The sequence below is a fragment of the Elgaria multicarinata genome, chromosome 9 (genome assembly GCF_023053635.1).
Source record: "Elgaria multicarinata webbii isolate HBS135686 ecotype San Diego chromosome 9, rElgMul1.1.pri, whole genome shotgun sequence".
Taxonomy (NCBI): domain Eukaryota; kingdom Metazoa; phylum Chordata; class Lepidosauria; order Squamata; family Anguidae; genus Elgaria; species Elgaria multicarinata.
This window is the reverse complement of record NC_086179.1, coordinates 34,973,459-35,000,943: the sequence shown is the minus strand read 5'-3', so window position 1 is coordinate 35,000,943 and position 27,485 is coordinate 34,973,459. Positions and strand designations below refer to the sequence as shown.

Below are 27,485 nucleotides of genomic sequence, written 5' to 3'. Positions count from 1 at the left end.
CTAGATGGGCGAAAAAGCCCGACTAGCTGAAATGCAGAGTGGAAGGAGCACAGAGATGAAGACCGCCTTTGCCCCCTCTCCCAAAATTGAAACATCTCTCCCAAGGCTTAGTTTCTGGCAGTAAGTACTTTAACCTACAACATGCTGGTAGTTTTTGCATTTTGCCCCCCTTCCCATCAACACTGCCAAAAGCTTCTCTGAAATAGAGTTGAAAGAGATTTGTCACTCTTGAGTTACATGAATCCCAATATGTCTTATTCTCCAGTGCTGGAATTCACATCTACCCAAGAAACTGGTGTGAACTGGATATCACACTATTGTCTTTGAATGGGGATTTGTTCCACTGTTGTTCAAAGGCTAAAACCAATTTGGGGTTCATATTCACCAACTTTCTGGACAATTCCTAAAATTGGCACATAGATCTTCAGCTTAGTACCTCTCATTGACATGAAAAGAGTTTTAGAAAAGCACAAACCAGTTGTCTTCAGCTTCTCCATTTTGGAAAAAAAAATCTGGCTTTATTTGTAAAGTCTACAAAATACAGAGGAGTCTGGCAGGACACTTACTGTAAGTCAGAAAATAAATAAGTACTTTTTTCTTGCTCTATAGAAGATAAAATGTGATTTGCATATATAAAATATAAAGTACGGCTCTGTACCAACATCCTGGCCACAAGGCGGAATGGCATAAAGGACGTGAAAATAACTTATATTTGTGCAATAAATAAATCACAGGGTAGGAACAAGGGAGAAACGCTAAGGAAGGACCCCCATAAGGATCATCAAAGGCTGGGGGAGGGAGGATGGATGGACGGACAACACTGGTTTGGAAGCTGATTCCATCATGGGGGTGGGTGTCGTGGTAAGCTGCAGGGTGGGTGAACCCAACCATATGTCTAAATAATTAAAGGGTTAATGGTCATTTAATTAAGTCACTGTGGCACATGCCTGGAAGTGACTGCCCACAAATACTCACTGGTTCCTATGTTAGCATATTAACTTAAGGGTGGAAGGTACCTTCAAAACCCACCTAATCTAAGCCCTCCCCCATTTTCATTTACGCATCTGCACTCAAGCCATCAATGACTTATGAGTTAGCCAGCTTCTGAAAATGATCAGAGATAAGCTATATTCCTTGATATAGCTTTTGTTTTTTTCTCTTATGCTTTCTGCTTGGGCCAAGATTCCAAACCCAGTTTTAAACTTGATAGCTGATGGGCTAAAACAGTTTCCCCAAGTGGATTTAGAGATGGGCATCACGCTTAAATCAGGCGCTGGTTCCTCCGAATGCGACGCTAGCACATCAGTGCAACCCATCTGGCCCATGGATTCCTAGCGTGACAACCTTGCGTATGTACTGTAAATGAAGGCAACCTGGTTTAAATGGGATACTGTCTCCATGGAAGCCTGGCTGGGTAATGTGCATATACATATATATTTAAACACACTTTTAAATTATATTTAAACTGAGCCCACATTTGGCTTCTGAGTGGCACCACCACACTGCCCATTCTTGGGGGAAGAGCAGTAATCTACTGTGGCATTTAAACATGATTCCTGTGACTACTGGAAATGTAGGAAAAACTCTCAGAAGCTGAGTGGTCAGCAATGAGTTCCCCTCTCTAGTTAATGAATGCAGCAGCATGATTCACAGTGCCTTCTTATGTAAGTCTATTCAGAAGCAAGTCCTACAGAGTTCAATGGGACTTGCTCTCAGGTAAGTAAGTGTCTCTCTGTGTATATATAGATATATAGATATAAGGCTGCACCCTTTAAAGGATAAGGGATAAATACCACGGGACACAAGGGATCCCACAACTCCGTTACTTGGCTCTCCTCAGCAAAACCCATTCTCCCTTTGACTCAGTTTCTCCGAACAGGCTTTATTTGTATAGAAGACATTGCTTTTGGCTAGTAACCCTCCATTTTGATTTGTGTAGCTATTTGGCTCAAGCTATTTTGCTGCCCTGTGTCAAAATTAATCCTAGACAGACAGACAGACACACACACACTTGCAACAGGGAAGGGTATTTGCATTTCTTCTGAGCAAGGAAATCTCCTCCCCTCTTTGCTTGTAGGGAAAAAGAACGGGCTTGAAGAATTTCCCATTAGTCCAGAGCTTCTAGAATCCTGCTGCCCCAAGGCAGCTAGCTGTTGGGCTTGGCCAACCCAATGTGCAGCTAGATTCTGGTGATCCCACATTTTCTTTCATCTCTGGGAGAGTTCTGCATATTTCTTTCCTGACACTCGAGTTTATCTACCAGATGAAAGAAATGGAAAGAAAATATGGAAGGAAGATTCTTTCTGTTATACTTGAATCCCCTCCCCACCCCCACCCCAAAAGCAGATGCTATGTATTTTCAAACATAATAAAAAGATACTTGCCCACTAAACTGGGGGTTCCTTCTGATTGGATGAATTGTGCCTCTTGTGTGTTCCTCAATTATTGTACTCCTCACCCTTTACTCAACATGAAAACTGCAAAATTAGGTGAAATACTACCACAGGTAGCCCTCTGGAAACTATTCCCATTAGAATGGAAAGGTTTTCCTTGGGTGTTGTTTATAATCTGTTGCTCCTTCTCTATCCAGCAGTCTCACTTGCTTTATCCTTCTTTCTCCTGCCTCATCCCGCCACATTCCTGCTCTACTTTCTCCACCTTGTTTTCCCTCTTTAGAAAGCTACTTCCATCCCATGCCAGAGAGCTTGAACCCTCAGACCAAGAACACCATTATAATAAAAAGGGTACGTCAACTAAGGTTACAAGGACACCCAGCTGGAGACACAGAGGTTGTCTCTTCTAGTTACTAAGTTGTCAAGTATTTCTATTATCATAGACTGGGATGACAGCAACCGACTCTGTGTTCTTGGTGTGCACCTCAACGACCCCTTCCCTTCACCATCCGTACGATCACACAACAATAATTCCTTTTCTTGCCCCTTGCTACAACTAATTTCCTCTTTCCTTTATTGTTATTAAGTATGTCTACTCATCCAAAACTCAATCTGATTCGGATTGCTCTTATTACGGCCGGTTCAAACAACTCCAATTCCAAATTGAAGGAAGCATGGAGCTTCTGAGTCAAAGTGCGCACAACAAAGAGGGAAGGCAGTTCTATAATATGGACACACAGGATCGGTTCAAAGCTTAGCCACCGAGAGACCAGGGTGGCAGCTTCTGGGGACATCCTGGATCATTAAGTGCATCGCCAGCTCTCACCGACAAAAAGCAGGCTTCTCTTTAGCATCCCTTTTGCCCTGTCACAGAGAAGTTATTTCCCTTTCGCTACCTTTGCAATCAAAGGTTCTCAGAAGCTGTGCTCCCAACTATAACAGCGACGTCATCTCCAGACCCATCCTACTACATTAGCTTGGGGGTCCAGTACACAGAAGGGCAAGAGGAGAAAACCTGACAAACATCAAATGGAAAAGAAAAGTGGTTGGAGGAAGGAAAAGGGGGAGGGGAGAACTGGCCACTGCATTCCAATCCACGGATAACGTACACAACTAAAATGACACAAATCAGGCACCACCTTCCCGCCCTCTCCCAACCACAGTAAGGGACAGAGGAGGAAGTTCAACATTCATCCCTTTTGTCTTCAAGCCGATTCTGTCTCCTTCAGATGGCAGAAAAAAAAGTGGAAGAAGGGGAGAGGCCAGTGCAGCTACAGCCGTTCTAGGTGAGAGCTGGGCAGAGGCATGGCAACAGGACTCAGTTCACAACTTGGCTTGCAGACACTAGGAGTACGTGGCCTGGTTGGAGCCAGATTTGACGATGGTAATGACGCTGGCAGTAGCCACCTTGGCAGTAGCGCCGTGAGCGGTAACGGTGCGGGCAAAGCCCTGCAACGCCTCATACTTGCCCCGTAGGGCGTCGAGCTCCAGGCGCATGGCCGCATTCTCCCGTGCTAGCTTATCGACCTCCCTTTCCAACTCCGTCTTCTGCTTCTGCAGTTCTTCCTTCTGACACACCCGCTTGACCCGGCAGCTGGCCGCGTAGCCGCGGTTCTTCAGCGTGCGCCGACGCTGCTTCAGCCGCGCAACCTCCTCCTTGGAGAGGCCTCGCAGGTGGTGGTTGAGTTCCCGCACGGACAACCCCATGAGCTCCTCATCCGAGAGGTGCGGCGTGTTCTCACCCATCTCCCGTTTGATCTGTTTGAGAGAAGAAGCCGTGGATGAGTATCAGATGTCAGAAGAGCACAGGCAGAACAGAGGGAAAGGAGACCAGCTGAAGGAGGGCAGCTCAGGAAAGTAGAAAGCCAGGAGAAAACGAAGCAGGCCTGGTAGTATTTTGCAGTACGGAAAGCCAACTTCTGCAACCAACATTATATAAACTACAAATGCAAATATGATGCTGATTGTATATATATTCTACACTATTTGCTTAATAATAGCCAAAGTATGTATAAGTTAGGGATTTTAAAAACAATGAACTAAACATGGATATGAAGGGTTGGATCCGGACAAAGGCTCTAATCCTATACCCACATACCTGGAAATAAGCCCCAACCTGGTGCCCTCCAGATCTTTTGGACTACAACTCCCAGCATTCCTGACCAATGGCAATGCTGGCTGGGGAAGACTGGCCCAAATGAACTCAAATTACACTTGAGTAGACCTGTATAGGATTGCACTGTAAGTTGCACTGAGATCCTAGTGATATAGGAAGGGATACAAATGTTTTAATAAAATAAATAATAATAATAATAATAATAATAAATAAGTTAATCATGCTTCAGTTCCACTCAAATAAACAAGCATTAAGTTAGTCATGATTAACTGGTCCAACTGATTTAAATGGAACTAAAGTGTAACAAACATAATGGATCCAGCCCAGTGAATATAAAATGAATATTATGTACTCCACATGTTTTACAAGGCACACTTATTCTTCCTTAAAAAAAGTCGTTGTAAAGAAAAACTGAAATGCACTCTGCATTTTCATTGCAAATATACTTTTTAAATTTTGCTTTCCCTGCTCCTTTCACAAAGAAGTGAAATGGTAGAGGAAGACCTATAAGTAACTGGTAGACAACAAGATTATGACCCTGTTCAGATGACACGCTAAGTCATGGTGGTGAAGCGTTTTGAGCTAAACATTATGGCTAAGCATATTGTGTGAACCATGATTTAGCGGGTTGAATGAACCATTCCTAATCATGGTGGCTACATAACCATGGTTTAAAACACTCGCTAACTATTTTCTGCAAAAGTATTTGTGGTCCAGCTATGGCTTAGCATGTCATCTGAACAGGCCCGATATATGGTTAGGTGCAGTCTCAGTTCATTTCTCTTCCTTTTGTCCCAGTAACCCTTTTGCACCAGTCTTCATTTAGAATTGTTCTGCAATTGCCATTGATACCATTTCACTTTTTACTTGAAGAAAAGCATTGTCTTTGTAATTACATAAAATCACCTTTTGGTCACAGTTTATGGGTTAAAACATGTATTTCAGGTGCGCTGGTGCAAAACAGATTATTATTATTTTATCCTAAGAGCCTTGGCTATGGGGCGGTATATAAATGTAATAAATAAATAAATAAATAAATAAAAACGTTGGGGCATCTTTTAAACCTCAGATAGAAATGTGAGAGCAGCCAGTCCAATAGGGTTTGAACTCGATGCCACACAAACTCTTTGGCACTCTTTGTCCAGATGTACGCCGTTCCTCCCCAAACAGTCACTATTGATTGATTAATGTATTTATATCACGTCTTTTAGGATAACTCCTTAAAGGGCAGCTTACAAGAATTTAAGAAAACCTATCAAATAGAAAAAAATAAACTAACAAATAATAAAACAGAAGGACAACACAAATAATGTAAACTAGCACAGCTAAAAAGTCATATCATGCCAGCACATCCAGAGGGGTGTCTATAGGCTCTATTAACTCCTGTCGTGGCTGCGCACTGGCGCTGCGTTTTTTATATGACAAAGCCGCAAATTTGCAGCCACATCGGGCTTTTACCCCCAAAACTGCCCTTTTTGCAGTTTTGTTTTACTGTGACTTTTCCAATTGCTCCGATGCCACCACGTCGTTTCTTTCATCTATCTCTAGTGGCTTCAGTTCGGGGCGTTCCTAGGGATAGATCCTAATCCAGGGTAAGCCCAGGAACGCAGGCCGCCGGTGCCGAGATTTTTCCTGGCCGGATATCCCGCACTCCCTCCTGCTGTCTAGCTTTCTCGATTCCACCTCTCAGCAGCGATGCTGTGGGGTTTTAAAAACAAACAAATGCAAAATGCACTTAAAAGTGCAAAGGAAGTCACCTCGCAGAGAGTGCCTCCTCGTCAAGTTGACTAACAATTTTTTAGTTCCTCACCCCTAAACTACACAACATTTCAAGCCAATTACAGTGGATTAACAGAGTAATTTTTTTTACTGTTCTAGTTTTAAATAGAGAAGTGGTACATACAGCAAGTACCAGAAATACCTCTTCTTCCTGGCCACTGACAGCTAGTGATAGAAAGCAACATCTGGACATGATAAGGGATCAAGTGGTTCTTTTTCACTTCCCAATATCTGCTCAATCTCAGGCCCTCTTGACAAACACATCAGTTTCCTGACACTTTTTTGCTCCCTAAAACCTCATGGGAGTGCTCATCTATCCCTCATCCCTAACAGGCTGTTTCATGGGGAATCTCTCCTAAATTAAGTCACACAGCTCCCCCTTCCATAAATGTGCAAACTTATAAATAAACTCCCAAAAGTTACAGGCCCGCTAGGGGATGACAAGATGCATTTCTATGTTGGGCACAGAGGAGAGACAGAGCAATACATTCTTCCTCTGACAGTCTGCTCACTCGCCCGCATGCAATCCCTGTTCGCCTATGGAGCCCAGGATAGTCATTAAATACTAGACTATGGTGGTCCCAGGAATGAAAAGGCAATAGTTAGAATTTCAAATTACATTTTTGTTTGTTCTTTTCCTGTGCTAACGTCTTGCACAATTTGGAGAAGGATGCATGAGCAGGAAACTAACTTCACTCCATATATGGGGGAAGGCCCTAGCCTGCTAATGTTCCTGAGGACATAGGTTTGGGGATGGTGGTGCAGAGGGATGCCAGGGTGTCACATCAGACCGTTGTCACCACTTGCACCAGTTTAAAGGAGGATTAAAAAAAATGAAGGTGGGAGTGGAGTGGGGGAGAATCCAACATAACAAGCAATGTGATGCAAACTATAGGATCACATAACAGCCACACACCCACACCCACACCAGAGCAATCATAGTCTTAGAAGAAAAGTATTGGAATAAGGACACAGATAACACCCTTCCCCTTTTGGCTCTGCCCTGACTGGAACCTTTTGCGGACAATGTCCGCCTGCTTTCAAACATATTTTGGCAACCATTAGGATTAGAAACTTGCTTTTCTCAAAAATGTACAAGTCCAGACTCTCGAGGTCCTCTTATGCCAGTCGTCGGAAAGAATCTAATTCTATAGTGCCATCTGCACATGTATTTACCAGCTCTGAAAACAGGGGTGTGGCAAAGGAAAAGGTGAACATTCAGAAAGAACAATTGTGAAATAAGAAATGGAGGAAGCAGAGAATGAGGAAGCAAGGGCACAGAGAAAAGGGGGAAAGTGGAAGGTGGGAAGACTAGGGACAAGAAGGTGGGAGAGGATACACAAAAGATGGGGCAGAAATGCTGGGTACAATTTGTGCGGTGCACATACTTTGTTAACACATGTCTGAATTGTTCCCAATGGAGCTTCTGGGACAAGGTCTTTATGAAACGTAATTTATGTATTTGATTTATATACTGCCCGTCCTCACAAGGAACCCAGGGTGGCTAAACACCATTAAATTAGTAACAGAGCCAAACCTCTATTGGAAGAGGTGCTACCACTGAGAATAGCTGTTATATGTGGTAACCCCACGGGTCAGGTCACATCCCTGAAGGGCACCACAAGGAGAGCCTCCCTGGCTGATCTTAAGTCACAGGTTGGTCAGTACTAGGGAAAGCAAGTCCATCAGGCAGAAAGCGAGCAGTTGCCCATCTGAATCATAACCAATGTCCCACAGCAGAGTATGAAAATGGTCCACATTTAGGGAAGGGATAACAGGCTTTCTTGGAGACCCTCCATCGTGGTCCGACTTTGTTTTGATTTGGAGACCGATGAAAACAATGGCTGAGCGGAGCTTGTTCTTCAGTGCTGACTAGCTCTTACCTTTAGGGCTTTGCTTGACAAGCTGTCAGCTGACATTTTCCCTCACGCTCCTGCCAATCCCCGGGAAAGAGCCTGTAACTGTGAAGGACAAAAAAAGAAAACAAAAACAAGACCAGTGATTACTATTCACCCCTGCACTTTTGTGCTCTCTGGAGAAAGGTGACATTTTCCACGCAGAAGTATTCCCCTTCCCCCCCCCCACCCCCAATTTACCCTCCCTGTGTCTTCCAGGCTTATCCTCCATTAGCCATCATGCCAAACAGAAAGACACAGAACAGACACTTGGATCCTTCCCTAGGAAAACCATTCTTGTGTGGGTGGAGGTATTCTTTAATGTTCCACAATCCCTCAGTCCAGCAGAGAGAGAGAGAGAGAGAGAGAGAGAGAGAGAGAGAGACACCAGATCGCTGATCCAGCGTCAGAATGAGTCATGCTTGTTGGTTTGTTTTCCTTTTAACTGACTTAAAAAAAATAAAAAATAAAATCTGATTTGCTCCAAACGGGCTGCGGCAAGAACTTGGAGCTGATGCCCTCGTTAAGTTCGCCTACCTATCCGCCCAAACGAAGGATAGTCAGACATTATTCATCCTCTTTCTCCCCAACCCCCACTATAGTGTCTCTATACTGGACATGCCCTGCAGCTACCGGAAACTGCACAAGGGCAAACATTTCCTGAGAAGGAAACAGCATGGTGGGAGCCAGCTGGCGGGCGGGCGGGTCCCTGAAATGCCAGTGCCTGAAAAGAGACACGAGGGAGAGAATAAAAGCAAGGTTTTCGTGTGCTCAGCACAGCGCTCCAGGCTGCTGCGAAAGAGCATGTGTAAGAAGACAGAACCCACACATCCTTGGGAGCAGATGCATAACAAATCTTCTCTGCTAGGGATCACGTACTAGTCAGCTCTGTCGCCAGACAGGTGTCTATGAAATTTGGGGACCAGTTGTTTTGCAGAGGGATCAGAATTTCTCATTTATTTCCATTGGTGGAAGCCCTTGTGTTGGCACTGTTATATTGCTGCAAGATCTTGAGCAAAAATAACATATTCCAGCATGCAGAACATCAGCACTTTGTATCCTACTGCTGTTAACTATCCAACCTGCCCCTCTCACCTTTTATTTATTTCCTAGCCTAGCACTCTGAGCAGCACCAGGTGGCTAGATCTAGCCTACCTTTTAATTTCCCACAATGCCCCTGACCTAGTGTCACTCTGGGAACATTGGCCCTACCCATACACTCTCCTCCAGCTGCAGAGAAGAATGCAATAAGGGAAAGGGCCTTCTCAGTGGCAGCCCCTCAATTATGGAATGAACTCCCCAGTGAGGCCCGCTTGGTGCCAACAATGTTATCTTTCCAGTGTCAGGTTAAGACCTTCATCTACTCCCAGGCATTTGGCAGCATATGATAGGTTTTTAATCAGGTCATGAGATATTGGTCAGAGATGTGTATATGTACGTGTGTCTGCTCTGTTTATACGTTTGTAGCTAAACTATTTTTAATATTATGCATAATGCTTTATTTTAAGGTTTCTAATCTTAGTAAACAGCCCAGAGAACTTTGGCTATTAGGCGGTACAGAAACGTAATAAATGAATTTGAAGGGAATTAAAAAGGCAGCTAGACCCAGTTGCTCAGCGCAGCTTAGAGTGCTGCCATGTCACCAAAGCCAGATAAGACCTTCATTGCTCACTGCAAGACAACGGGAGTTCTCAGTTGGGCCTGCTCAACTGTATCTTAGGATGGCCCAGCTATCTAGATGCACCCCTTGCTAATGTTCAGCTTGAGACTCCTCCCAAATGCAGAAGCACAACGTAGAAGAGGGATGCCGCATGTCTTTGCATTCGAAGGCCAAATTCCATTTAGGGAAGCGTTTGGGTCCGCAATCCAATGGCGAGCAAAGGCAATGGGATAGGGGCAGAGACCAAAAAACCCATGCTATTTTAGCTTAAAATACTTACTGGTAATAACTAAGCTTAAGATAAGGCATTTCAACCTTTTAGTATGTGGAAAAAAACTGCACAAAAATCGGGAAAGCAGGAAATGATTGGTGGTTGGAGTAAAGGGGGTGTGGACTTCCGGGGAATCATGACAGGCAGATAGGGATCCCTGCCAAAACGGATCTAGCCTCCGGGCCTGAGGTTCTATGTCCCTGAAGTAGAGGAGGAAGTCTGGAGTGCGGACAGATATATAGTTTTCCCATCCCCACTGGGTCTCCATATTATTCCTTTCCCACAATACAACCTCTTGTTGATTCTCAGCTAATTTATTTATTTATTTATTTATTTATTAGATTTATATACAGCCCCATAGCTGAAGCTCTCTGGGCGGTTTACAAAAGTTAAAAACAGTAAACATTAAAAAAGTATACAAAATTTAAAAACCATCAGAAACATAAAAACAACACTATAAAAACAACAGTATCCATTTAAAAACAACAGTTCTGGGGTCCATTAAAAAACAAACTTAGCGTTGTTAAATGCTGTTAAATGCCTGGGAGAAGAGAAAAGTCTTGACCAGGCGCCTGAAAGATAACAGTGTTGGCTAAACTGGTTCTACAAAGATTATCACTTCACTTGCCAGGCTGTTATATGAAATCAGTGGGGAGAAGAAGCAGTATGTGATGAAAACTCAGCACAAGCCTCCGCATTAAATTCCTATTTAGGATATTGATTCTGTGGTTAAGTTCATTCACAGCTTCAGTGTATTCGTGTCAATGTGGTGAGGGGGTAACTTTGTTAACTGTAATTTACTCACAATAAAAAAAACAAGGAAAAATAAATTATAAAAAACTGTAATTTTTGGTTTGTGTGGAGTTTACTTATTGTTCTTGTTAAAATTTTGATTCATTCTGTGATTGGTTGAGACTGATGTTTTATTGTACTATGCTACTCATCTACTTAATAGATTTTGCGGAATTTTAATGGGTTTAATGTGGGATATTCCATATTTTTAGTTGTAACTTTTTGGGATTGTAACCTGCATTGGGAGAAGCTTTTAGTTCTGAAACGTGGCCTGGAAATACTTAAAATAAATAACTTATCCTGAGCACAACATTTGTGAGGGATGGAAATAGAAAAACACAGGATAGTAGGGTTTGCACATAGCGCTAACCCATAGTATGGGTGGCTGAATTCTGTGTTGTTGTGTGAACCGAGCCACACTAACCAACCATGGTTTGTTAACCACACACAACCCAGAAAGAGAACCTATGGTTTGTTGTTGGGTTGTGAACTCTGGGTTGTTTAAATCATGGGTTATTCATAGATTGTTTTGCCAGGCTAAGAGGCAGCAGTTAAGAGTGGTAAAAACAAACAAACCAGTTGCTCTACATGCCAGTACTACAGCTCTGCAAAGGCATTTCGGATACAGGAGGGAGCAGGTGAAGGAGAAGGGAAACAAACAACATAGGAGTTGAGGAAACAAACCACAGTTCGTTCTTGTCTGCTAAACAAACCCTTATAAAGCAACCAACCATGGATTACACAAACCATGTGAAATTGTTATGTTGAAACCAGGTCAGTAAATAAGATCAGCCTTGGCTATCATTATGGATGTTGAAGGGGAGAAAGCTAGCTCCTTGTTCCCTCTGAAAGGACAAACTGAAAGCATTTCAGCTTGAGCATCTGAGGTCAGCAAATTCTTCTATAGGGCTTACACACATTGCTTCACTTCACAGGCTCTCTAAAGTCCAAGGAATGAAACTGGAGGCAGAAGATTGTATGCGGATTTCTCTAACACCTGCATCTATTTTCCCAGAGCGACGGCTCGCCACACACACAAAACATTGTATTTGCAGAAGGTCCTTGCCCTGAGAGATGGATAGATGTATATTCCCCTCAGAATGTGAGAAGTAGGTTGAAGAGGGGGAAAGTTATTCATGTATCTTTGTTTTCCTCATACTGAGACATGCCCAGACAGGAGACTGGGGACAGATGCAACTGAGATGGGCACAGGCCCAGGGATTAGAGAAGCAACAGGCTCCTGAACATTGGAGAACAAACACAACAGCTTGTTTGAGAAGGGCAGAGCCTCACAGAGCCAGCTTAGCTTGGGGCACTGCCATCTTGCTTCTCACATTTACTCAAACCTCAGAACCAGAGGGAAGTTTCTTCTAGGAATGAAAGCAAATCCAAGTTCAGAGCCCAGGCCACACACACAACTCAACAACTTCTGCAGAGCAAGCAGAAATGCACTCAATTTTTATTTTTTGGCTCCTGCTGCCACAGCTTAGTCAGGCACCATTTTCAACCCTGAGGGCAGCTGCGTTTCCGTGAGAGGACAAACAGTACCTGTCTGTATAGTCAAATGACATTCAAGATGGGAGACATAGGAGAGCCATGAACTAATAATCCTTCTGCCTGTGTGCTCAACACATAGCAGGCATAAATATATCCAGGTATAACTACATCGGCCTGATTATGCTACTGGGCAGTCGGTCAGTCAGTTAGGTAGGAAAATTATTCTTGAAGGACCTTCTCAAGCAATAATTTCTTCTCACAAAAATGCACATTAGAACTCTTATGCTGTAAGGGATCCAGGCATCTTTCCTTTTCTGTTGCGGGCTGGGCTAGGCAATAATTATATTTTTCCAGCACTTATTCTTAAAGATTTAGTTACTGGGAAAATGTGTCTCCCTCACACATGCAGCTAGGGTATCTACTGCAACTGTGTTGTGCAGGCTGGCTGTACAAGCGTCATGAATAGAATTCACCTTATTGGACACCTTATCAGGTAACTATTAGACAGCACCCATGACATCACTGGTATTGTCCAATACAACTCTACCACCGCTGCTGTGTTTCAAACTTCTTTTAAGGAAGGAGTATTGAACATCTTTCAGCCTGAAGGCTGAATTCCATTTTGGAGAAACTCTTGGAGGCTGCAATGGGGCTGAAAACAAAGAGGCCAGAGAGCTTCGGCTATTGGGCGGTATAAAAATGTAATAAATAAATAAAGACAAAAAGGGTAGGGCCAAAAATGCCAGCAGATTTCAGTTTAAAGCTCTTACTGCCTATAACTAAGCCTTATGAGAGGCATTTCAGTCCTTTAAAATGGGGGGGGGGGGTAGGGAGGAATCTACACCAAAGACACAAAACCACCAAATAGGTGGTTGGGGAAAAAGGGGTAGGACCAGGAGACGGGTGTGTGGTGATCGGGGAACCCTGGAGAGCAAGATTGAGACACCAGGAGGACCAGAGGTTCTGCACACTCATTATAAGGTGTATTTTCTTCTCCTTCTTCAATTCTTTAGGGGATGAAAATTCACCTCATTGTACCATTCAACTTGATAAACACTCAAGGATATCAAGATTTCCCAGCATTCAATATAGGGCCATAGGATATTACACTACTGGCACTGATGTAATTCTAAGACAGCATTAAGAAGAATTAAAACATATTTAGCTTGCCTTTTGGATCACAGATTCCTAAAGCAGCTTATAGCAAAACTAAAACATTTCCACAAGCAAAAAACTGTCTTACCTTAACCAGAAATAAATAAATAAAAGCAAAGGACTTAGGGGTAAGGGAACTATCTATAAACCATAAAACAAGTTTTAATATCAATATAAATGAATATATAAACTGAACCAAAATATCTATTAAACACTAAATATCTTCATACGCTTTGACTGAAAACTCCACTTTATACAGACTTCCCAAACCAGGATACCTAGATGGCCATCTCCCTTATATACACCAAATTTCCCCCTAAGATCTTCCGAGAAGGTCTTATTGGTTGTTCCATGACCAACACATCAGGTAATGACATGTAAGTGGGCATTCCCAGTAGTGGCACCCATCCTCTGGAAGACTGGAACGCTCTCCCATGTATGGTCCACTAGGCAGAAAATGTGGAGAATTTTACCTGCCCTTTGAAGACATATCTACTTATTCAAGCATTTCCTGACTTAATTAAACAGCATTTCCTGCTGTTTAATTAATTTTTAATGTTTAATTTTTTAACATTAAGGAACGCCTCCTCCCATATGTACCTGCCCGGACCTTAAGATCATCTACAGGAGCCCTTCTCCGGGAGCCCCTGCCAAAGGAAGTGAGGCAGGTGGCTACTAGAAGGAGGGCTTTCTCCGCTGTGGCACCCCGGTTGTGGAATGAGCTCCCCAGAGAGGTCCGCCTGGCGCCTACACTGTACTGCTTTTGTCGCCAGCTGAAGACCTTTTTATTCTTTCAATATTTTAACACTTAATTTTAACTTAAATTTAAATCTTACTGTTTTAACTCTGTATTTTAATCTTATATCAATTTTGCTGTGTGGTTTTATCCTGGTTGTGCTTTTTATACTGTATTTTGTAATTGTGCTTTTAACCTGTTGGTTGTTTTATTGTGGTTTTAATTTTTGTGAACCGCCCAGAGAGCTTCGGCTATTGGGCGGTATAAAAATGTAATAAATAAATAAATAAATAAATAAATATTTTTTTAAATTAATTAAAAAACTTTGTATAAAGTTTTTAATTAATTAATTTTAATACTGTTTTTTACATTAGTTTTTCTATTAGATTTTATGTATTATACTTTTTAATGTAAACCCCTTAGTGATCTTAGGATATCAAATGGTATACAAGTACTTTAAAGAAATAGATAAAACAAATTAAGTTTTTGCCACTCAGTAGGTGAGAGGGAGCCATGTAGGCCTTTCTTTGGAGGGCATGTCATAGTTTAGGGGTACTCTGATGACCGAAACATCCATTTTCTTTAACCCTGTGGAAAGGATTAAGAGATTGTGTAACATTAACTGTCAAGCAGGCTGCACAAACGGTTGCCAAGATGTCCTTGAGTCTCCTATGTTGATGGGTACAACCCGGGAAGAACTGTGTAACCCATCCACTTTTTGCAAAGATTTCCTATTTGCCATCTAAAAGCGCGTTGAGGCAGGTCCGTGTATCCCCTCAGATCTGTGCTAAAGACAAGAGTTAATGCTGAAAACTCAACCTTCTGCTTGTCTCATTTAAGCAGCGTTATTCTTTTGAAACGGGGAGCGTCTTTAAACAAAGATAAGGAAGAGGCTTGTTGTGGCATAAGCTTTCATGGACTAGTCCACGAAAGCTTATGCCATAACACATCTATTTGCCTTTAAGGTGCCACAAGATTATTTCTTATGCTTGCTGCAACAGGCTAACATGGCCATCCCTCTTGAGACTATTCAATAAAATTTAAGAAAGCCCACCTGCATCTCCTTTTCCTTCTGCCTCCTTGCCACAGGAGGAAAGGCCTGAAACCTGCTCCACATCACCAACCCAGTGGCTAGAATAAAATGCGCCCTCTCCCCCACCATATTTGTAATTATATTTTAGGTTTGTATGGAATTTAATTGTAAGCTGCTCTGGGAGCTAATCTTGGTCAGGGTATGAGTGAATGAATGAATGAATGAAAAGAATCCTTAAATTAAAAGAAAACATTTGCCTGTAAAGCCCCTAGCCTAGTGTTGTGGAATTTCTGAAAACCAAACACAACTCAGTTTGCTTTCTCTCGTAAACAGCTTTTATTTCAGCAAGACAGAAGACACACGCTGCAAGAGACTACTGCCCAGCCGTGGCTTGTAACATATATAGGTTAAGTGTCGTCATTGATCATCCTACTACTTTGACAAATCCTGTAACAGCTATACTGAAAAGGCTAGGTTACTACTACGCTTGCGCTGACTACTTCTTATCTAAGTTTCATGCTGGCTCAGCACTTTGGGTGTTTCCCACAGGCACAGCCCCTTCACATACACAGGCTTATCAGTAACATCCCATCACGTATACTGACCTCACAGTAAAAATCCACCACTTACGAAGACTCTATAATGAAATTCCATTACACTAGCAATATTAGATGCTTCAATATTAGGTGATAATAACAAACATCTCAGGCCTAACAGAAATGTAGAGTCATTAGTCTCTTCCCCATGTCTCATTGCCAATTGACAACCTTTTATTAATGCCACCATCTTCTCATTGAGACAGGTATTTTGGGTGGTTAGCCCAGAGAACTAGATACCTCCTCACTCCTGGAGACAATGGCCTCTTGCCATTGTTTAAGGCCTATGTGGGAAAATTTTCGTAGTTAAGCCACAGCAGAGGGGTATGGATTTGTAATGGTATTTTTTTTGCTTGAGCTGATGTAATTTTATTACAACTGTAATGGTCTTTTAATCGTTATCTGCCCTAAGCCTTCAGGACGGGATGGGCTATCCATCTAAATAAATAAGCGTTTAGATGACAGAGGGCCTTGAGAAAAGAGAATGACAGGTCAGAGACAGCAGGGCTGTGGGAGGGAGAAAAGCCGTCTCACTGTGAATCAGCACAAACAGGAAAAGGTTGCCAAGGCTATACATAACATTGCCCTCTCCACTGTGCCTCCACCAGTACCGATGGTTGGACCAGACTCTTACAAAGCAGCCAGGCAGGCACACACATCAGCCCTGCCCCCCAAAAGCTTGCACAGTTTTGACAGACAAATCACATGGCAAAACAAATCAGGTAAAGAAAGACATGAGAAGGGACGGGAGGTGTGGCTGCTGGGAGACGTGGATCGCAAGCAGACTACTTGGAATCTCATCCGTCTCATCTGCACAAGTCCCAAGGCCAATGACAGCAAGAGAGTCATGTTCTGGAACACCAAGCAGCACAAACACACACAGGACTGCGACACACAGAGAGAAGATTCCAGAAGGCCAGCCGCTTTATTCCCTGTGCTTATTCTCAAAAGTATGAGAGCACTGTACCTTCCAGAGTAAATGGTATGATAAAGGCCAACCACTCCACGTTAAGTTGCTTGCCCCAGCATGTCAAGTGCAGCCAACGTGTATTACCAACACACCATCAACACGGAACACAGAAAATCAAGTGATAAAACCAGCTAGGTGTTGAGGGGCGCATCGAGAAAGAGGGATGGGGACAGTGACTGGAAATGAGAGTTGAGTTGAGGCAAGCTTGTGTAAATGCTGTGGCTAACAGATCAAACTGTGAGCCTGGAATTCCCCTGTAAAAATCAGAGCCATCTCCAGGTTTTGGATGGCCCATGGGCAAGAACCTCCATCAGTGGGCCCACCTCTTCCTAGGAACATAGGAAACCAACTTATATTGTGTCAGACCACTGGTCCATCTTGCCCAATATTGTCGACACTGACTGGTAGGAGCTTTCCCGGGTTTCAGGCAGGATTCATTGCCAGCTCTCCCTGGAGATAGTGGGGACTGAACCTGGGACCTTCTGCATGTAAAGTGTGTGCTCTCCCACTGAGCCATGGAGCCATCCCATATCCTCACTGTCAGTGTCACTAATGGCTGCTCCTCACTGTTGCTACCACCTGCTCACCTGTCACAGAGGCCCCGTTCAGAAGACACTTTAAACCATGGCTTTAACCACGGTGAATAAAGCTTTCTGGCTTAACCACTGTGGTTAAAGCCGTGGTTTAAGGTATCTTATGAATGGGGCCACAGAGAAAGAGAGAGAGAACTCCACCTCACTGTCACCTGTTGTACACCTGCTCCCCCCCTTTGGTTCCAGAAGAGGCAACAAGTGAGCAAGGAAGTGGCAACAATGAGCCACCTTTCGAGACAGCCCTCAACAGTGCATTCCTTCTTGGGCACAGGCTTCGAAAGGCACCCACCCAGGCCGCCCCTGGTTCAAATCAAATCATGCTCGAGCTCAACTCCTTCAGTGTCTCTAAGGTCATCTCTCAATCTGCAATTCTGAGCGTGTTTACCAGGGAGAATGCTCTGCTAAACACAGTGGGATTGCTCCAAGTAAATACGCATAGGACTGAGCTGCCAGCCTCATTCCCCATCCTGATCTTCAGTACGGGGATAACAACATAGATTTACCCTATAGAGCTATTAGAATGAGAGTGTTTGAACACCACCATATATGTTAAAGTCCTATACAGATGTTTAGATTTTCACAACAGAATTGTTATTACAAAGAGTCAGGGCTTTTCTCTACCATCAAGGAAAGTTGCTCCACCACTTTTCAACCTTTGTGCAATACTCCTGCGTGCCCGGATACTACGGTGCACCAATGGCGTCATATCCCATCCCTACGGGCAGAGATGGGAAACAGCCTTGCTGCAGGGGATGATTCTTACAGTGGGTGGGATAGTCTCTTTGAAGCTTTGGCCAAACCATTTTAAAATCTAAATAAATGTGTGCACTTGCACAGAATGCCGGAGGAGTGTGTGTGCTACCTCCAGCTATTGTTTTTTTTAATGTTGTTTAGAGTTCTGTGAAAATCTTGGACAGAACGGATAAACAGAAGTAAAACCTGATCATCTTTCTTTTTTCTTTTTCCAATGTTTGTAAAAATGGTTATCAAAATAAGAGTTTAAAAATGTATTTTGCAGTTGTGTGCTGCCCAGTTGAGCAGCTCTAGAGCTGCAGTGATCTAGGGTTGGTTTTTTAAAAAATAAATAAATAAGGGAGCAAAGCTACACACACACCCATACTCACTGTTTTACCCTTTCGTGAACCTTTTAAGGAAAAAAAACATAAAAGGAAGTTCATAGAGTGCTACAGACAATTGGGGGGGGGGGGGTTGCGAGGGGGAGGCAGTGATTTGTGCCAGACAGGACTAATTGCATCACGGGGAATGTCCAACAACTCTCCATGACACTTGTGTGACCACATTCCTTGAAGCGAGCAAAATAGCAGTGAATGTGCTAGCTGAAGGGAGTATTAAATCTATCCCTTCTACCAGCTCCAAGTACTAAATATTATGCTAGGAAAATACCTTCTCTCTGCAACAGAAGTGCAACATCAAGAAAAGATGGGGTGGATTACATGCAATAGATCAGTAACAGATTAATACATTTGAAAAAATATGAAATAGGCCTTTAGGTTGGGCTAAAAGGACAGGACCTGAACCCTTTGCAGCAAGTGGATTCCCTTGGTCTCTATGCCTGCCTGTCAAGATCGGAAAACTAGGACAAGAGGTTTGAAAAGAAAAGGGGGTTATTAGAATATTTAAAAGGGTCTGCAAGATTGTGACCATTCTCCTGCCATCCTCTTCGATGTTTCCACCTTTTCATTTCCACCCACCTCTGCCTGAGGTGGGAGGCAACGGAAGGAAAACGGGTTGTTCAGGAAGAAGATAAAATGTTTTCTTACCTACTTTCAAACAAACAAACCTTAACTTGCTAATTCTGTCCACACATCACCAATCCTATCTATAACCCCCTTTGTTAAGCTGAAGAACTTTCACTGAAACCCAGTTTAGCTCCCTTGAATTCAGAGGGACTATTAGCTTGAAATCTATTAGACTATTAGATACTTCTTAACTAGGTTGTGAATTGGGCTGCAAGTGAGTTAAGAGAATGTTTGCATATTTCTATGTGCTATGTTTTGGTTTTTAAAACAGCACATTAATTGAACCTGAAAATGAAATGAGGCTGAAAAGGCAGCGATCCCTGGAATACACAGCTGTTCCCTAAGACTGCAATACATTGAACAGGTTACCTGGGAGTAAATCCAATTGAGTACAGTGAGGCTAAGTGATCATGCATAAGATTGCAGTGCACAACACCTACATGCTGAATTGGGACTCACAGAAATGACATCATCAGTGGGCAACTATAGAAGATGGTGGCACAAGTGCACAAAATAGTGAGAAGTCATGTATTAATGATTCAGTGTGTGCACGGGTTGGAAATTAAGATGGCAGACACAGATACATATGTTAGTAAGCAGAATAGGGAACACCAACCAAGCCTTGTACTCATCTGCAATCAATCCTATTCCAACCACAACTCCAGACCCTGGAGCACTCAATAGCCTCTCGCCTCACTGATAATTGACATGCAGAAGTCAAGGAAAAACATTGCCTTGAGCATGCTACCCCAAAATATTCTAATGAAATATAATTTAAAAGGACAGAAATAAAAACAATCTTGTTCTGAGCCTGGTTCACCAAGCCTGACACAATTCCCACGTGAAGCTTTCTAGTAAAATCTTCAAAGACTTTTGCCTTTAAACTTCGAAGTTGCCAATTCGAAGCATTGGAGTGAGATGGGGAATAGCTCTCACATCCAACAATTCTAAGAACATCAACCTTTGAGACAGTTCATCTGATGGCGTTAATCAGTATTACTCAGATGATGGCTGTGAAACAACCCAAAGTGTATACTAGTTGTGCAGGCCTGACATCGCTCGCATTCGAAGAAGCTTAATTTTCTCACTCGAGAGTTGCTACCTCAGAGCTAGCAAATGTTCCTCAGTGCTGTGTGTGCTAGTCTGAAAGCAGGGGTGTATATTTGCCTATGTATACACGGCTGAACTCTGGTATATAGTATCAAATGTTCAAAACAGCTCCTCGTGGAGACAGCAAGTTGTATTTTCTAAGCAGACAAGAAACAGAGGGTGGGTTTACAAGACCACTTTCCCCACCAAGTGGTGACTTTTTAGAAGTCCTTCTATGACAGAGACCCCGGGGAAACCCAATACGCTGAACAGGCCACCCGTTCAGCTGCCTCCAAAATCAGTGCCCAGTAAGGTACCAAAAATGCACGTTATCAGGGATGAGATTGTGAAGGCAGATCAAAGCATCTGAACTCTTTTCTAAGCTTGGGATTTACACAGATCTCCACTGCAGAAAACACTGTGTGAATTATTACATTACACCATCAACGTTTAGGGCTCATTCATAGTATCATGTGCAAAGACCCCCACATCAAGGAGCTAACAATTAAAGTTCAATGGAAGCAGAAACAGCGGGAAGGAAGGGGAGGGGAAAACATAAAAAGGGAGGAACATGAGTAGGGCAGTGACTAGCATCACATATAGAATTTTGTTTGATAACAGCCTGTCTTATTACAAAGATAAAGTTGACCTGTTGCCAACATGACCTTAGTTTACCATAACCTATAGCTGATTTTAGGTCAGTGAAAACCAGCTACTTGATAAGAATCTTGGAATCCAGAATTTAAAACGGGAGAGCTAGGGCATTTCCACGCACTCCTGCAAGGGGTGCCCCAGGTAAACAGGTTCCATTATATACTTTATGACCTATGGATCAAAAGAGTGTTATTACTCATTTTATGATGAATGAAGCAACCTCGTGAGGTTGGTGACTAGACAGGGATCTAAATATTAAGTTGGGCTGCAGCAGGTAGAAAGGGAGAAGGGAAACGTAAAACCTGAGTGGGACTTCAAAATACCATTTTTTTTCCACCACTGATGCTCCTTTCAGCTGCTTTTCATAGGAAACACAGTTTAGTAAGCTTAATTCTAAGTCAACATAATTCACATGAGACAGGACAGAATGATAGCCATGCAAAAAAGAGAGACTCACAAAGGGAAAACATAGAGCAAAGGTAGGCATGTTGCCATAAGTACATCTCCAAAATGCATATCAGGGTATGACCTATATTAGGCCATCTAAAAGATCACCAGAAATGTACAAACTTTCAACATCTCCAGATCTCACCAGCAAATCAAATGCTGGTTAGGTTGCTAGTTTGCCTCTCCCTCCCCATGCTATAACCTCAGGCCAAAATCCAGCCCGTCTGTGGCCCCAGTCTGGCTATATGGGTTCTTCTTGTCTCCTTGCTGAATTTTGCTGAGATCATGGAGGGCCAACCAGCTCCACGCATAGCTAGCTTCTATTTCAAACTTGTAAACCCTCTTCCAGAGGTTGACTCTGGACAAGAATAACTGTATCTGAGCTGAAGATGATGAGGCTGTTCCTAATCTTGCTCCTCAGTTCTATCTTAACCCACTGTCATTCCAACACCACAGTACAATTTAAAGAAAAAAATATTGTCTAATGCCCAGTTTGTCTCGGAAAAGGGTTTTACTGATTGCAATAGAACGTGTATCTAGAGTCCAGTTCTATTCAAGTTTACTCAGAAGATAAGTTCACCCAAGTTCAATGGTATTTACTCCCCAGTATATGCAGGATTGCAGCCCTAGGCAATGTATTTAGGATCAAGGTGCCAGTTTATTATTTAAATATACACTACCTTTCTGCAAGGCTCCCAGAGCAGTTTACAAAAACAAGATTTAAATAACAAACAAACAAACATAGAGTATAATAAATTGCATTTGGCTTTTCATCCCACTGCTTGCATATTGTGTATTTCTTGTTCTACCATCAATTCGGTTTTAGGTCTTTCTCTTCTGTACATTTTTGTGCTGTCCTGTTTTATGATATGTTTAAAACTGTTATCGTTTTATCTTTATGAGCTGCCAAGAGGACTGTGTGATTAGGCGGCCGATATAGTCCTAATCTGTATAGGGCTTTAAAGATAAGCACCAGCACTTTGAATTGCTCTCTCTGTTTCACCCCATCTCGTCCATCCTTCTTCACATTTATTTATTTATTTATTGCTTTTCTATACCACCCAATAGCTGAAGCTCTCTTATGTTATGTCATTCATTGTGACAGCGTTCCCCAGCTTGGTGACTTCCAGATTATTTAGGATACAACTCCCAGTATTCCTGACCATTGCCTATGCTGGCTAGGGTTGATGGGAGTTGAAGTCCACAACATCTGGAGGTCACCTAGTTGGGGAAGGCTGCATTATCATCAGGAAAACAACACCTCGGCTTGGGGGTGAGGAAGCAACAGATATGGTGTCACATCAGTGTGCAGTACACATGCACAGTTGTGTGATGCTGTAGCTGTAAGGGTTGTGCTTATGCAAACCAAAGTGGTCGCTTCACAAGCCCAGACATTCAAATATGCCATAGCACACAGTGGCTCCCTCAACATAGTGAGAGGAGGGAGGCTTAGCTCTGTGGCAGAGCACATGTTTTACATGCCAAAAGGTTCAGTCCCAAACATCTGATTCAAAGGCTCTCTTGCAACAAAGACTGCTGCTAAAGAGATGCTGCGAGACAGTGTAATACTGGGCTACACAGACCAATTTGGAAGAAGGAAGCTGCATATGCTCATAGAATATTCAATCCCTACAGAATATGGAAACAAGACCCAACACCATATTGAACAGAGGTTGAATCAAACCAACCTTCTCCGCTGTCAACAATTAGACTGCAAACTTCTCAGGGGGCATGGACAGGCTTAAGGCTTGCAGGAATTATTTTGCTTTTTGCTAGACCCCAAGATCTACTAGAGCCTGTGGCAAATGGCACAACCTTAAAATGGAAGAATTCAGAATTGAACAGAGCTCACCGTCTTTTCATACAAAACCCCACTCCTGGTTACTCCAAACTTTCTTCCTTTCAACTGTATAATTTAGGATGGCAGTGAGGAGTCATTTTGTTGCAGGTATTTGTTAAACAATGGGGAGTCAGATGTTCTTGTTAAACAATGGGCAGCCAGATCTACTGCAAATCACTTGGAGATCTAAGAGCAGATCCAGATCTAGCTTTGGCCCACTCTGCTAAGAAGCTGCATTTCCATGCAGACTTTGAAAAACGGGAAGTCCCCTTTTCTGTGGTTAGCACAGAAATGCAGGCTGCTAGTCTTTTAGCAGACTAATATTTAAAAAATGCTTTCTACCAAGGAAGAGGCTTTCCTTTTGCCATGGCTAGTACAGAACCCAAGCCAACTCACCTCCACGGAATTCTTGGTTGCCTATCATGACCAGGCAAATTGTTAAATGCAAGGCCGATAATACCATCTACCTTTTACTACTATCTTTCCCTTTCTGGTTTGGCGGTATTCCTTCCAACTAGCTTTACAATCCGATTGTATATATGTCTACATGGAAGTAAGCCCACTTTCAATGGCACTTATTCCCAGATAAAGTGTATATAGAGCGCAACATTAGATATTTACTACAGAGTAGCACACATATCTTCAAAAATAAAAAAGCACCAGATTTTCTGTGCATGAAAAGTATCGCTAAATATAATGAAAGGGTTTTTCTAATCAGAGTAATAACTGGGCAATGGAACAAATTGGCAGTTATAGAATTACATTCCTTAGAAGCAAATCAGAGATGGCTTATAACAAATCAGGAACTAAATCACAGAATAACACATCTGTCTATGGCAAAGACTTCCATGAAAACTATGAGACCTTTCTCTCAAAGATATATCCTCAGATCTTCATTTAAAAAAATATACTATGCAGGCATTCAAAAACACAACTTTCCCTTCAATATTTTACAAGTATGCAATCCTTATGTTTACAGTAGATGACTTTTAAAAGTACCTTACAGCCCTAGAAATTCTTTTAATTTCATGAACTGGAACAAGCCAAATAAGTTCTTGAACTGGAACAAGCCAAATAAGTTCAAAACTATATGTGTGCACCAATTCCTTTGAAAGGTGTTGATTTCTGTCTTATGCTAAATGAGCCAAAATAAAAGTGAGCAACTGGGAATGGGGAGGGTAATTGTAACTGTAATTATAATTATTTTTGTTACTTTTGTTATTTTTGTAGAAGCAGGAGGATCTGTTTATTGCTTGCTATAAAACTTGTTTTGAAAACTCAACAAAACAAAATTAGAGAACTCATATGTCTTTAGCTTTTGCCCACAAGGTTTAGTATCTCAGAGATCCTTGTCTGTTTTTCCTCCCCTTTGATTAAATAATTTTCTTAATATCTATTGAGTAACTTTTGCCTTTTATCTACAGTTCTCTTTTATCCTTTTACCTCCCTCCCTTTTACCTACAGTTTTCTCCTCTCTCAAGCAATTAATTGGCTGGGCTACATATACAGAAACCACCTGGCTCATAGGTAAATGCGTCCACCTCAGATGGACTGGAACAGCAGGTCTTTTGCAGTGCATAGCAACATTGTACAAGGCAATAAAGAAGAATTTTTTTTTTAACAAAACGTCCAAAGAGATTAGTAGTCACACAGTGAATAGTGCTAATACCACATAACATAGACTTGGTTCCTATCAGGTTTGTCATAGATGGGAGCTCCAACACAACATCTAGGATTGCCAGATATATTTTATTTTAAGAGAAAGCTCTTTTATCTTAAGATGCAAAACCTCCATGGAAAAAAGTGGATCTGTTTCTTGTAGAACTAGAAGGGATTTCTAGTTTTTAGAAGAACTAAACAACAACTGAACTTGTCTAACTCCTTGCTCCCAAAGCAGGACTCTTTCACATGCTGGTGCCCCAAAACTAACATGCCCCCAAAATAGACCCCTGCTGGACTATTTTTCTTTTCCTAGGTTTAAAATGTATATGTTTTAAATTTTGTAAGGCCGCCTTGAGGCCCAGTATTGGGCAAAAGGCGGGATACAATGATAGGTGCCTCCTCCTATGCTAGAAAGAGGATTTTTTCCCCGTGGCACCTTTTCTGTGGCACCACCTGTGCCCCTGACGATGTCTACTTATGCTGGTGTTGTTTAGGACACAAAGGAAGACTCCACTCTTCTCTTGTGCCTTTGGTTTTAACATGCTCCTTTAGAAGGTTGTTGTTTTAGTTCTGCTTTTGATCTCTGACCTTTATTTGAGCTTTGCATTGGGTATTTATATTACTGTTTGCGTGGCTGGCAATATTTTATGTGATTTTTTATCGTAAGCTGTTTTGAACAACACAGTGTGGAAAGATGAGATATGCATACATACCTTGTATGAACAAACAAATACATGAGTAAATAACAGGTGCACTGCAGAGGAAACACCTTCAGGTGACTTGAGCAGGTGAGACATGCCACACACCACACAGGAAAAACAACCACCCCTACCCCTCTCAGGGTCTCTAGTCAGTTTGGCCTGGGAGGGGGGAGGAAGGTTAATTTCTGATCCCAAATACAACAATTAGGATTCCCAGGCATGGCAACCAATTACCCACCCAGATTTCTTCCAGAAGAAGAAAAAAATCACCTACCACAGCTCCAAATCAGAGTATTCTCAACTTTTGTTATTAACGTTTTTAAAATGTCCATCTGGGTACTCTTATCAAGCCCCCCCACCACCACCACTTTGCTCCCACACCTTTTCAAGCTGACCCCTCATCCGGCCTGTCCCTCCTCAATTCTTGGCCCTCTGTCAATTAGGCTTCCAGCCCCGTAAAGGAGGACTCCGCTCTCGGCACTTCGCAAGCCAGCAAGCCGCCGTTAAAAATCGTGTGTTACAGGAAAAAATAAAATAAAAGTCGGATCTACACAGATCGATTCGCTTTTCTAATGGAGTCCACCCTCGAATCCACCATCAAATCACAGCTAGCATCTGTGCCAGACAGACAGATTCTTACATGTGACCCAGGCCTCAACACGTGCATACACATGGCTAATATGAACCATGAGTAACTCCTATGTTATTAAGCGATTTCCTGCCTTTTGCAGCTGTCTCGGCTCCCTCACAATTGTGGATATACGCGTGAATCCAAAGCAAAGGGCACACACATCACGACTTGCTTTTTGAAACAGAAACAGAAACGAAAGTCTTGGGTCTGGATTCTTTCTGAACATCCCTCACCTACAACTCGCTCTAAATGAAATAAGTTTAAGGGGCATCGTCATGGGCAATCCGGGTGAATATTCGCCTCTTACCGTGAAGGAAACCAACACCAGCCACTCCTCACAACACACGCAATACAACACCCCGCAGTGCGAGCCACCGAGCCTGTTTCCTAGATCATTTTCAGCGTCTCTCTGCCCCCTCGCCCTGTACGGAAGGCGTTCAAAAGCCCACCTTGAAAAGGCGCCCAGAAACAGAAACAACCCCGTCGTTCGTTCTCTGACGTCTGTTCAGTTTCCCCTACTACAGAGATACAAATCGAAGCTCCACTTACTTTCAGGCAAATCCTCCGGATCCCTCTTTTGTCTGCTGTCCTTCCCCTCTCGCTGTCCTGGGAGAGACCCCCTTTGCTTTCCTCGCCGATTATGCTCTCAAATCACCTTGTTTGTTTCTGTAAATGAAGTTGTTGTTTTCCGAGGAGAAGGGCTGAGCTGGGCTCTGCGCGGTGATCTGCTGAGTTGTAATATGAGTTTCCTGGAATTACTCACTCAGAGGATTCTTTTCATTCATAAAAACACAGTCATGCGATGACATCATTCTTTCCCCTCCCTCCCCATCTTAGTGAAGGGCACAGGCAGGAGAGAGGTGAAAGGAAGCTGCCATCTTGGTGCTGGGCATTTCTTTTTAAAGAGACCCGCACCTAAATGGTTTGCTACCGGTTATCGCTCGCTTAACAGAATCCATGTAATCTGTACTTCGATGCAACAAAGAAAGGCAGTTTCTAAGAGCAAAGAGAAAACGAGTAGGAATCACAAGGCAAAACATGCCACCACTACCGACATCATATTTTGCACACCTTATTCTGAAGGGCTGGGGCGGGCAGAACTGTGGGAAATTGCACGACCCCCACCCCCACCCCGCTCGCCCCACTTCAGCTCCTGTGTTTATCATTGGTTAGTATCCAATGTCACTCCTACATAGTAGACCCATTGAAATGAAT

General features: G+C 42.7%; 1 protein-coding gene across 3 annotated transcripts; it reads right to left on the bottom strand.

The window, feature by feature from the left end:
* Window positions 1-496: 496 nt before the first annotated feature.
* On the bottom strand, window positions 497-27,084 carry MAFF (MAF bZIP transcription factor F). 3 transcript variants are annotated; one of them, XM_063133522.1, is made up of 3 exons: window positions 26,820-27,084; window positions 8,172-8,249; window positions 497-4,151 (listed from the first exon to the last, which is right to left on the bottom strand). In XM_063133522.1, the coding sequence occupies exons 2-3, from the start codon at window positions 8,205-8,207 to the stop codon at window positions 3,738-3,740; spliced, it is 450 nt and encodes a 149-aa protein (XP_062989592.1). In that variant the 5' UTR covers window positions 8,208-8,249; window positions 26,820-27,084; the 3' UTR covers window positions 497-3,737. The 3 variants fall into 3 exon arrangements, with proteins under 3 accessions (XP_062989592.1, XP_062989593.1, XP_062989594.1); XM_063133523.1 differs by lacking the exon at window positions 26,820-27,084 and adding an exon at window positions 5,968-6,207; XM_063133524.1 differs by lacking the exons at window positions 8,172-8,249; window positions 26,820-27,084 and adding an exon at window positions 4,492-4,612.
* Window positions 27,085-27,485: the final 401 nt, after the last annotated feature.

Excerpts from the sequence above, each read along its gene's own strand:
- MAFF (XM_063133522.1), bottom strand. The coding sequence starts at position 8,207 with ATGTCAGCTGACAGCTTGTCAAGCAAAGCCCTAAAG. Across the intron at positions 4,152-8,171 it reads TGTCAAGCAAAGCCCTAAAG|ATCAAACGGGAGATGGGTGA; the intron begins GTAAGAGCTAGT and ends TCTCTCAAACAG.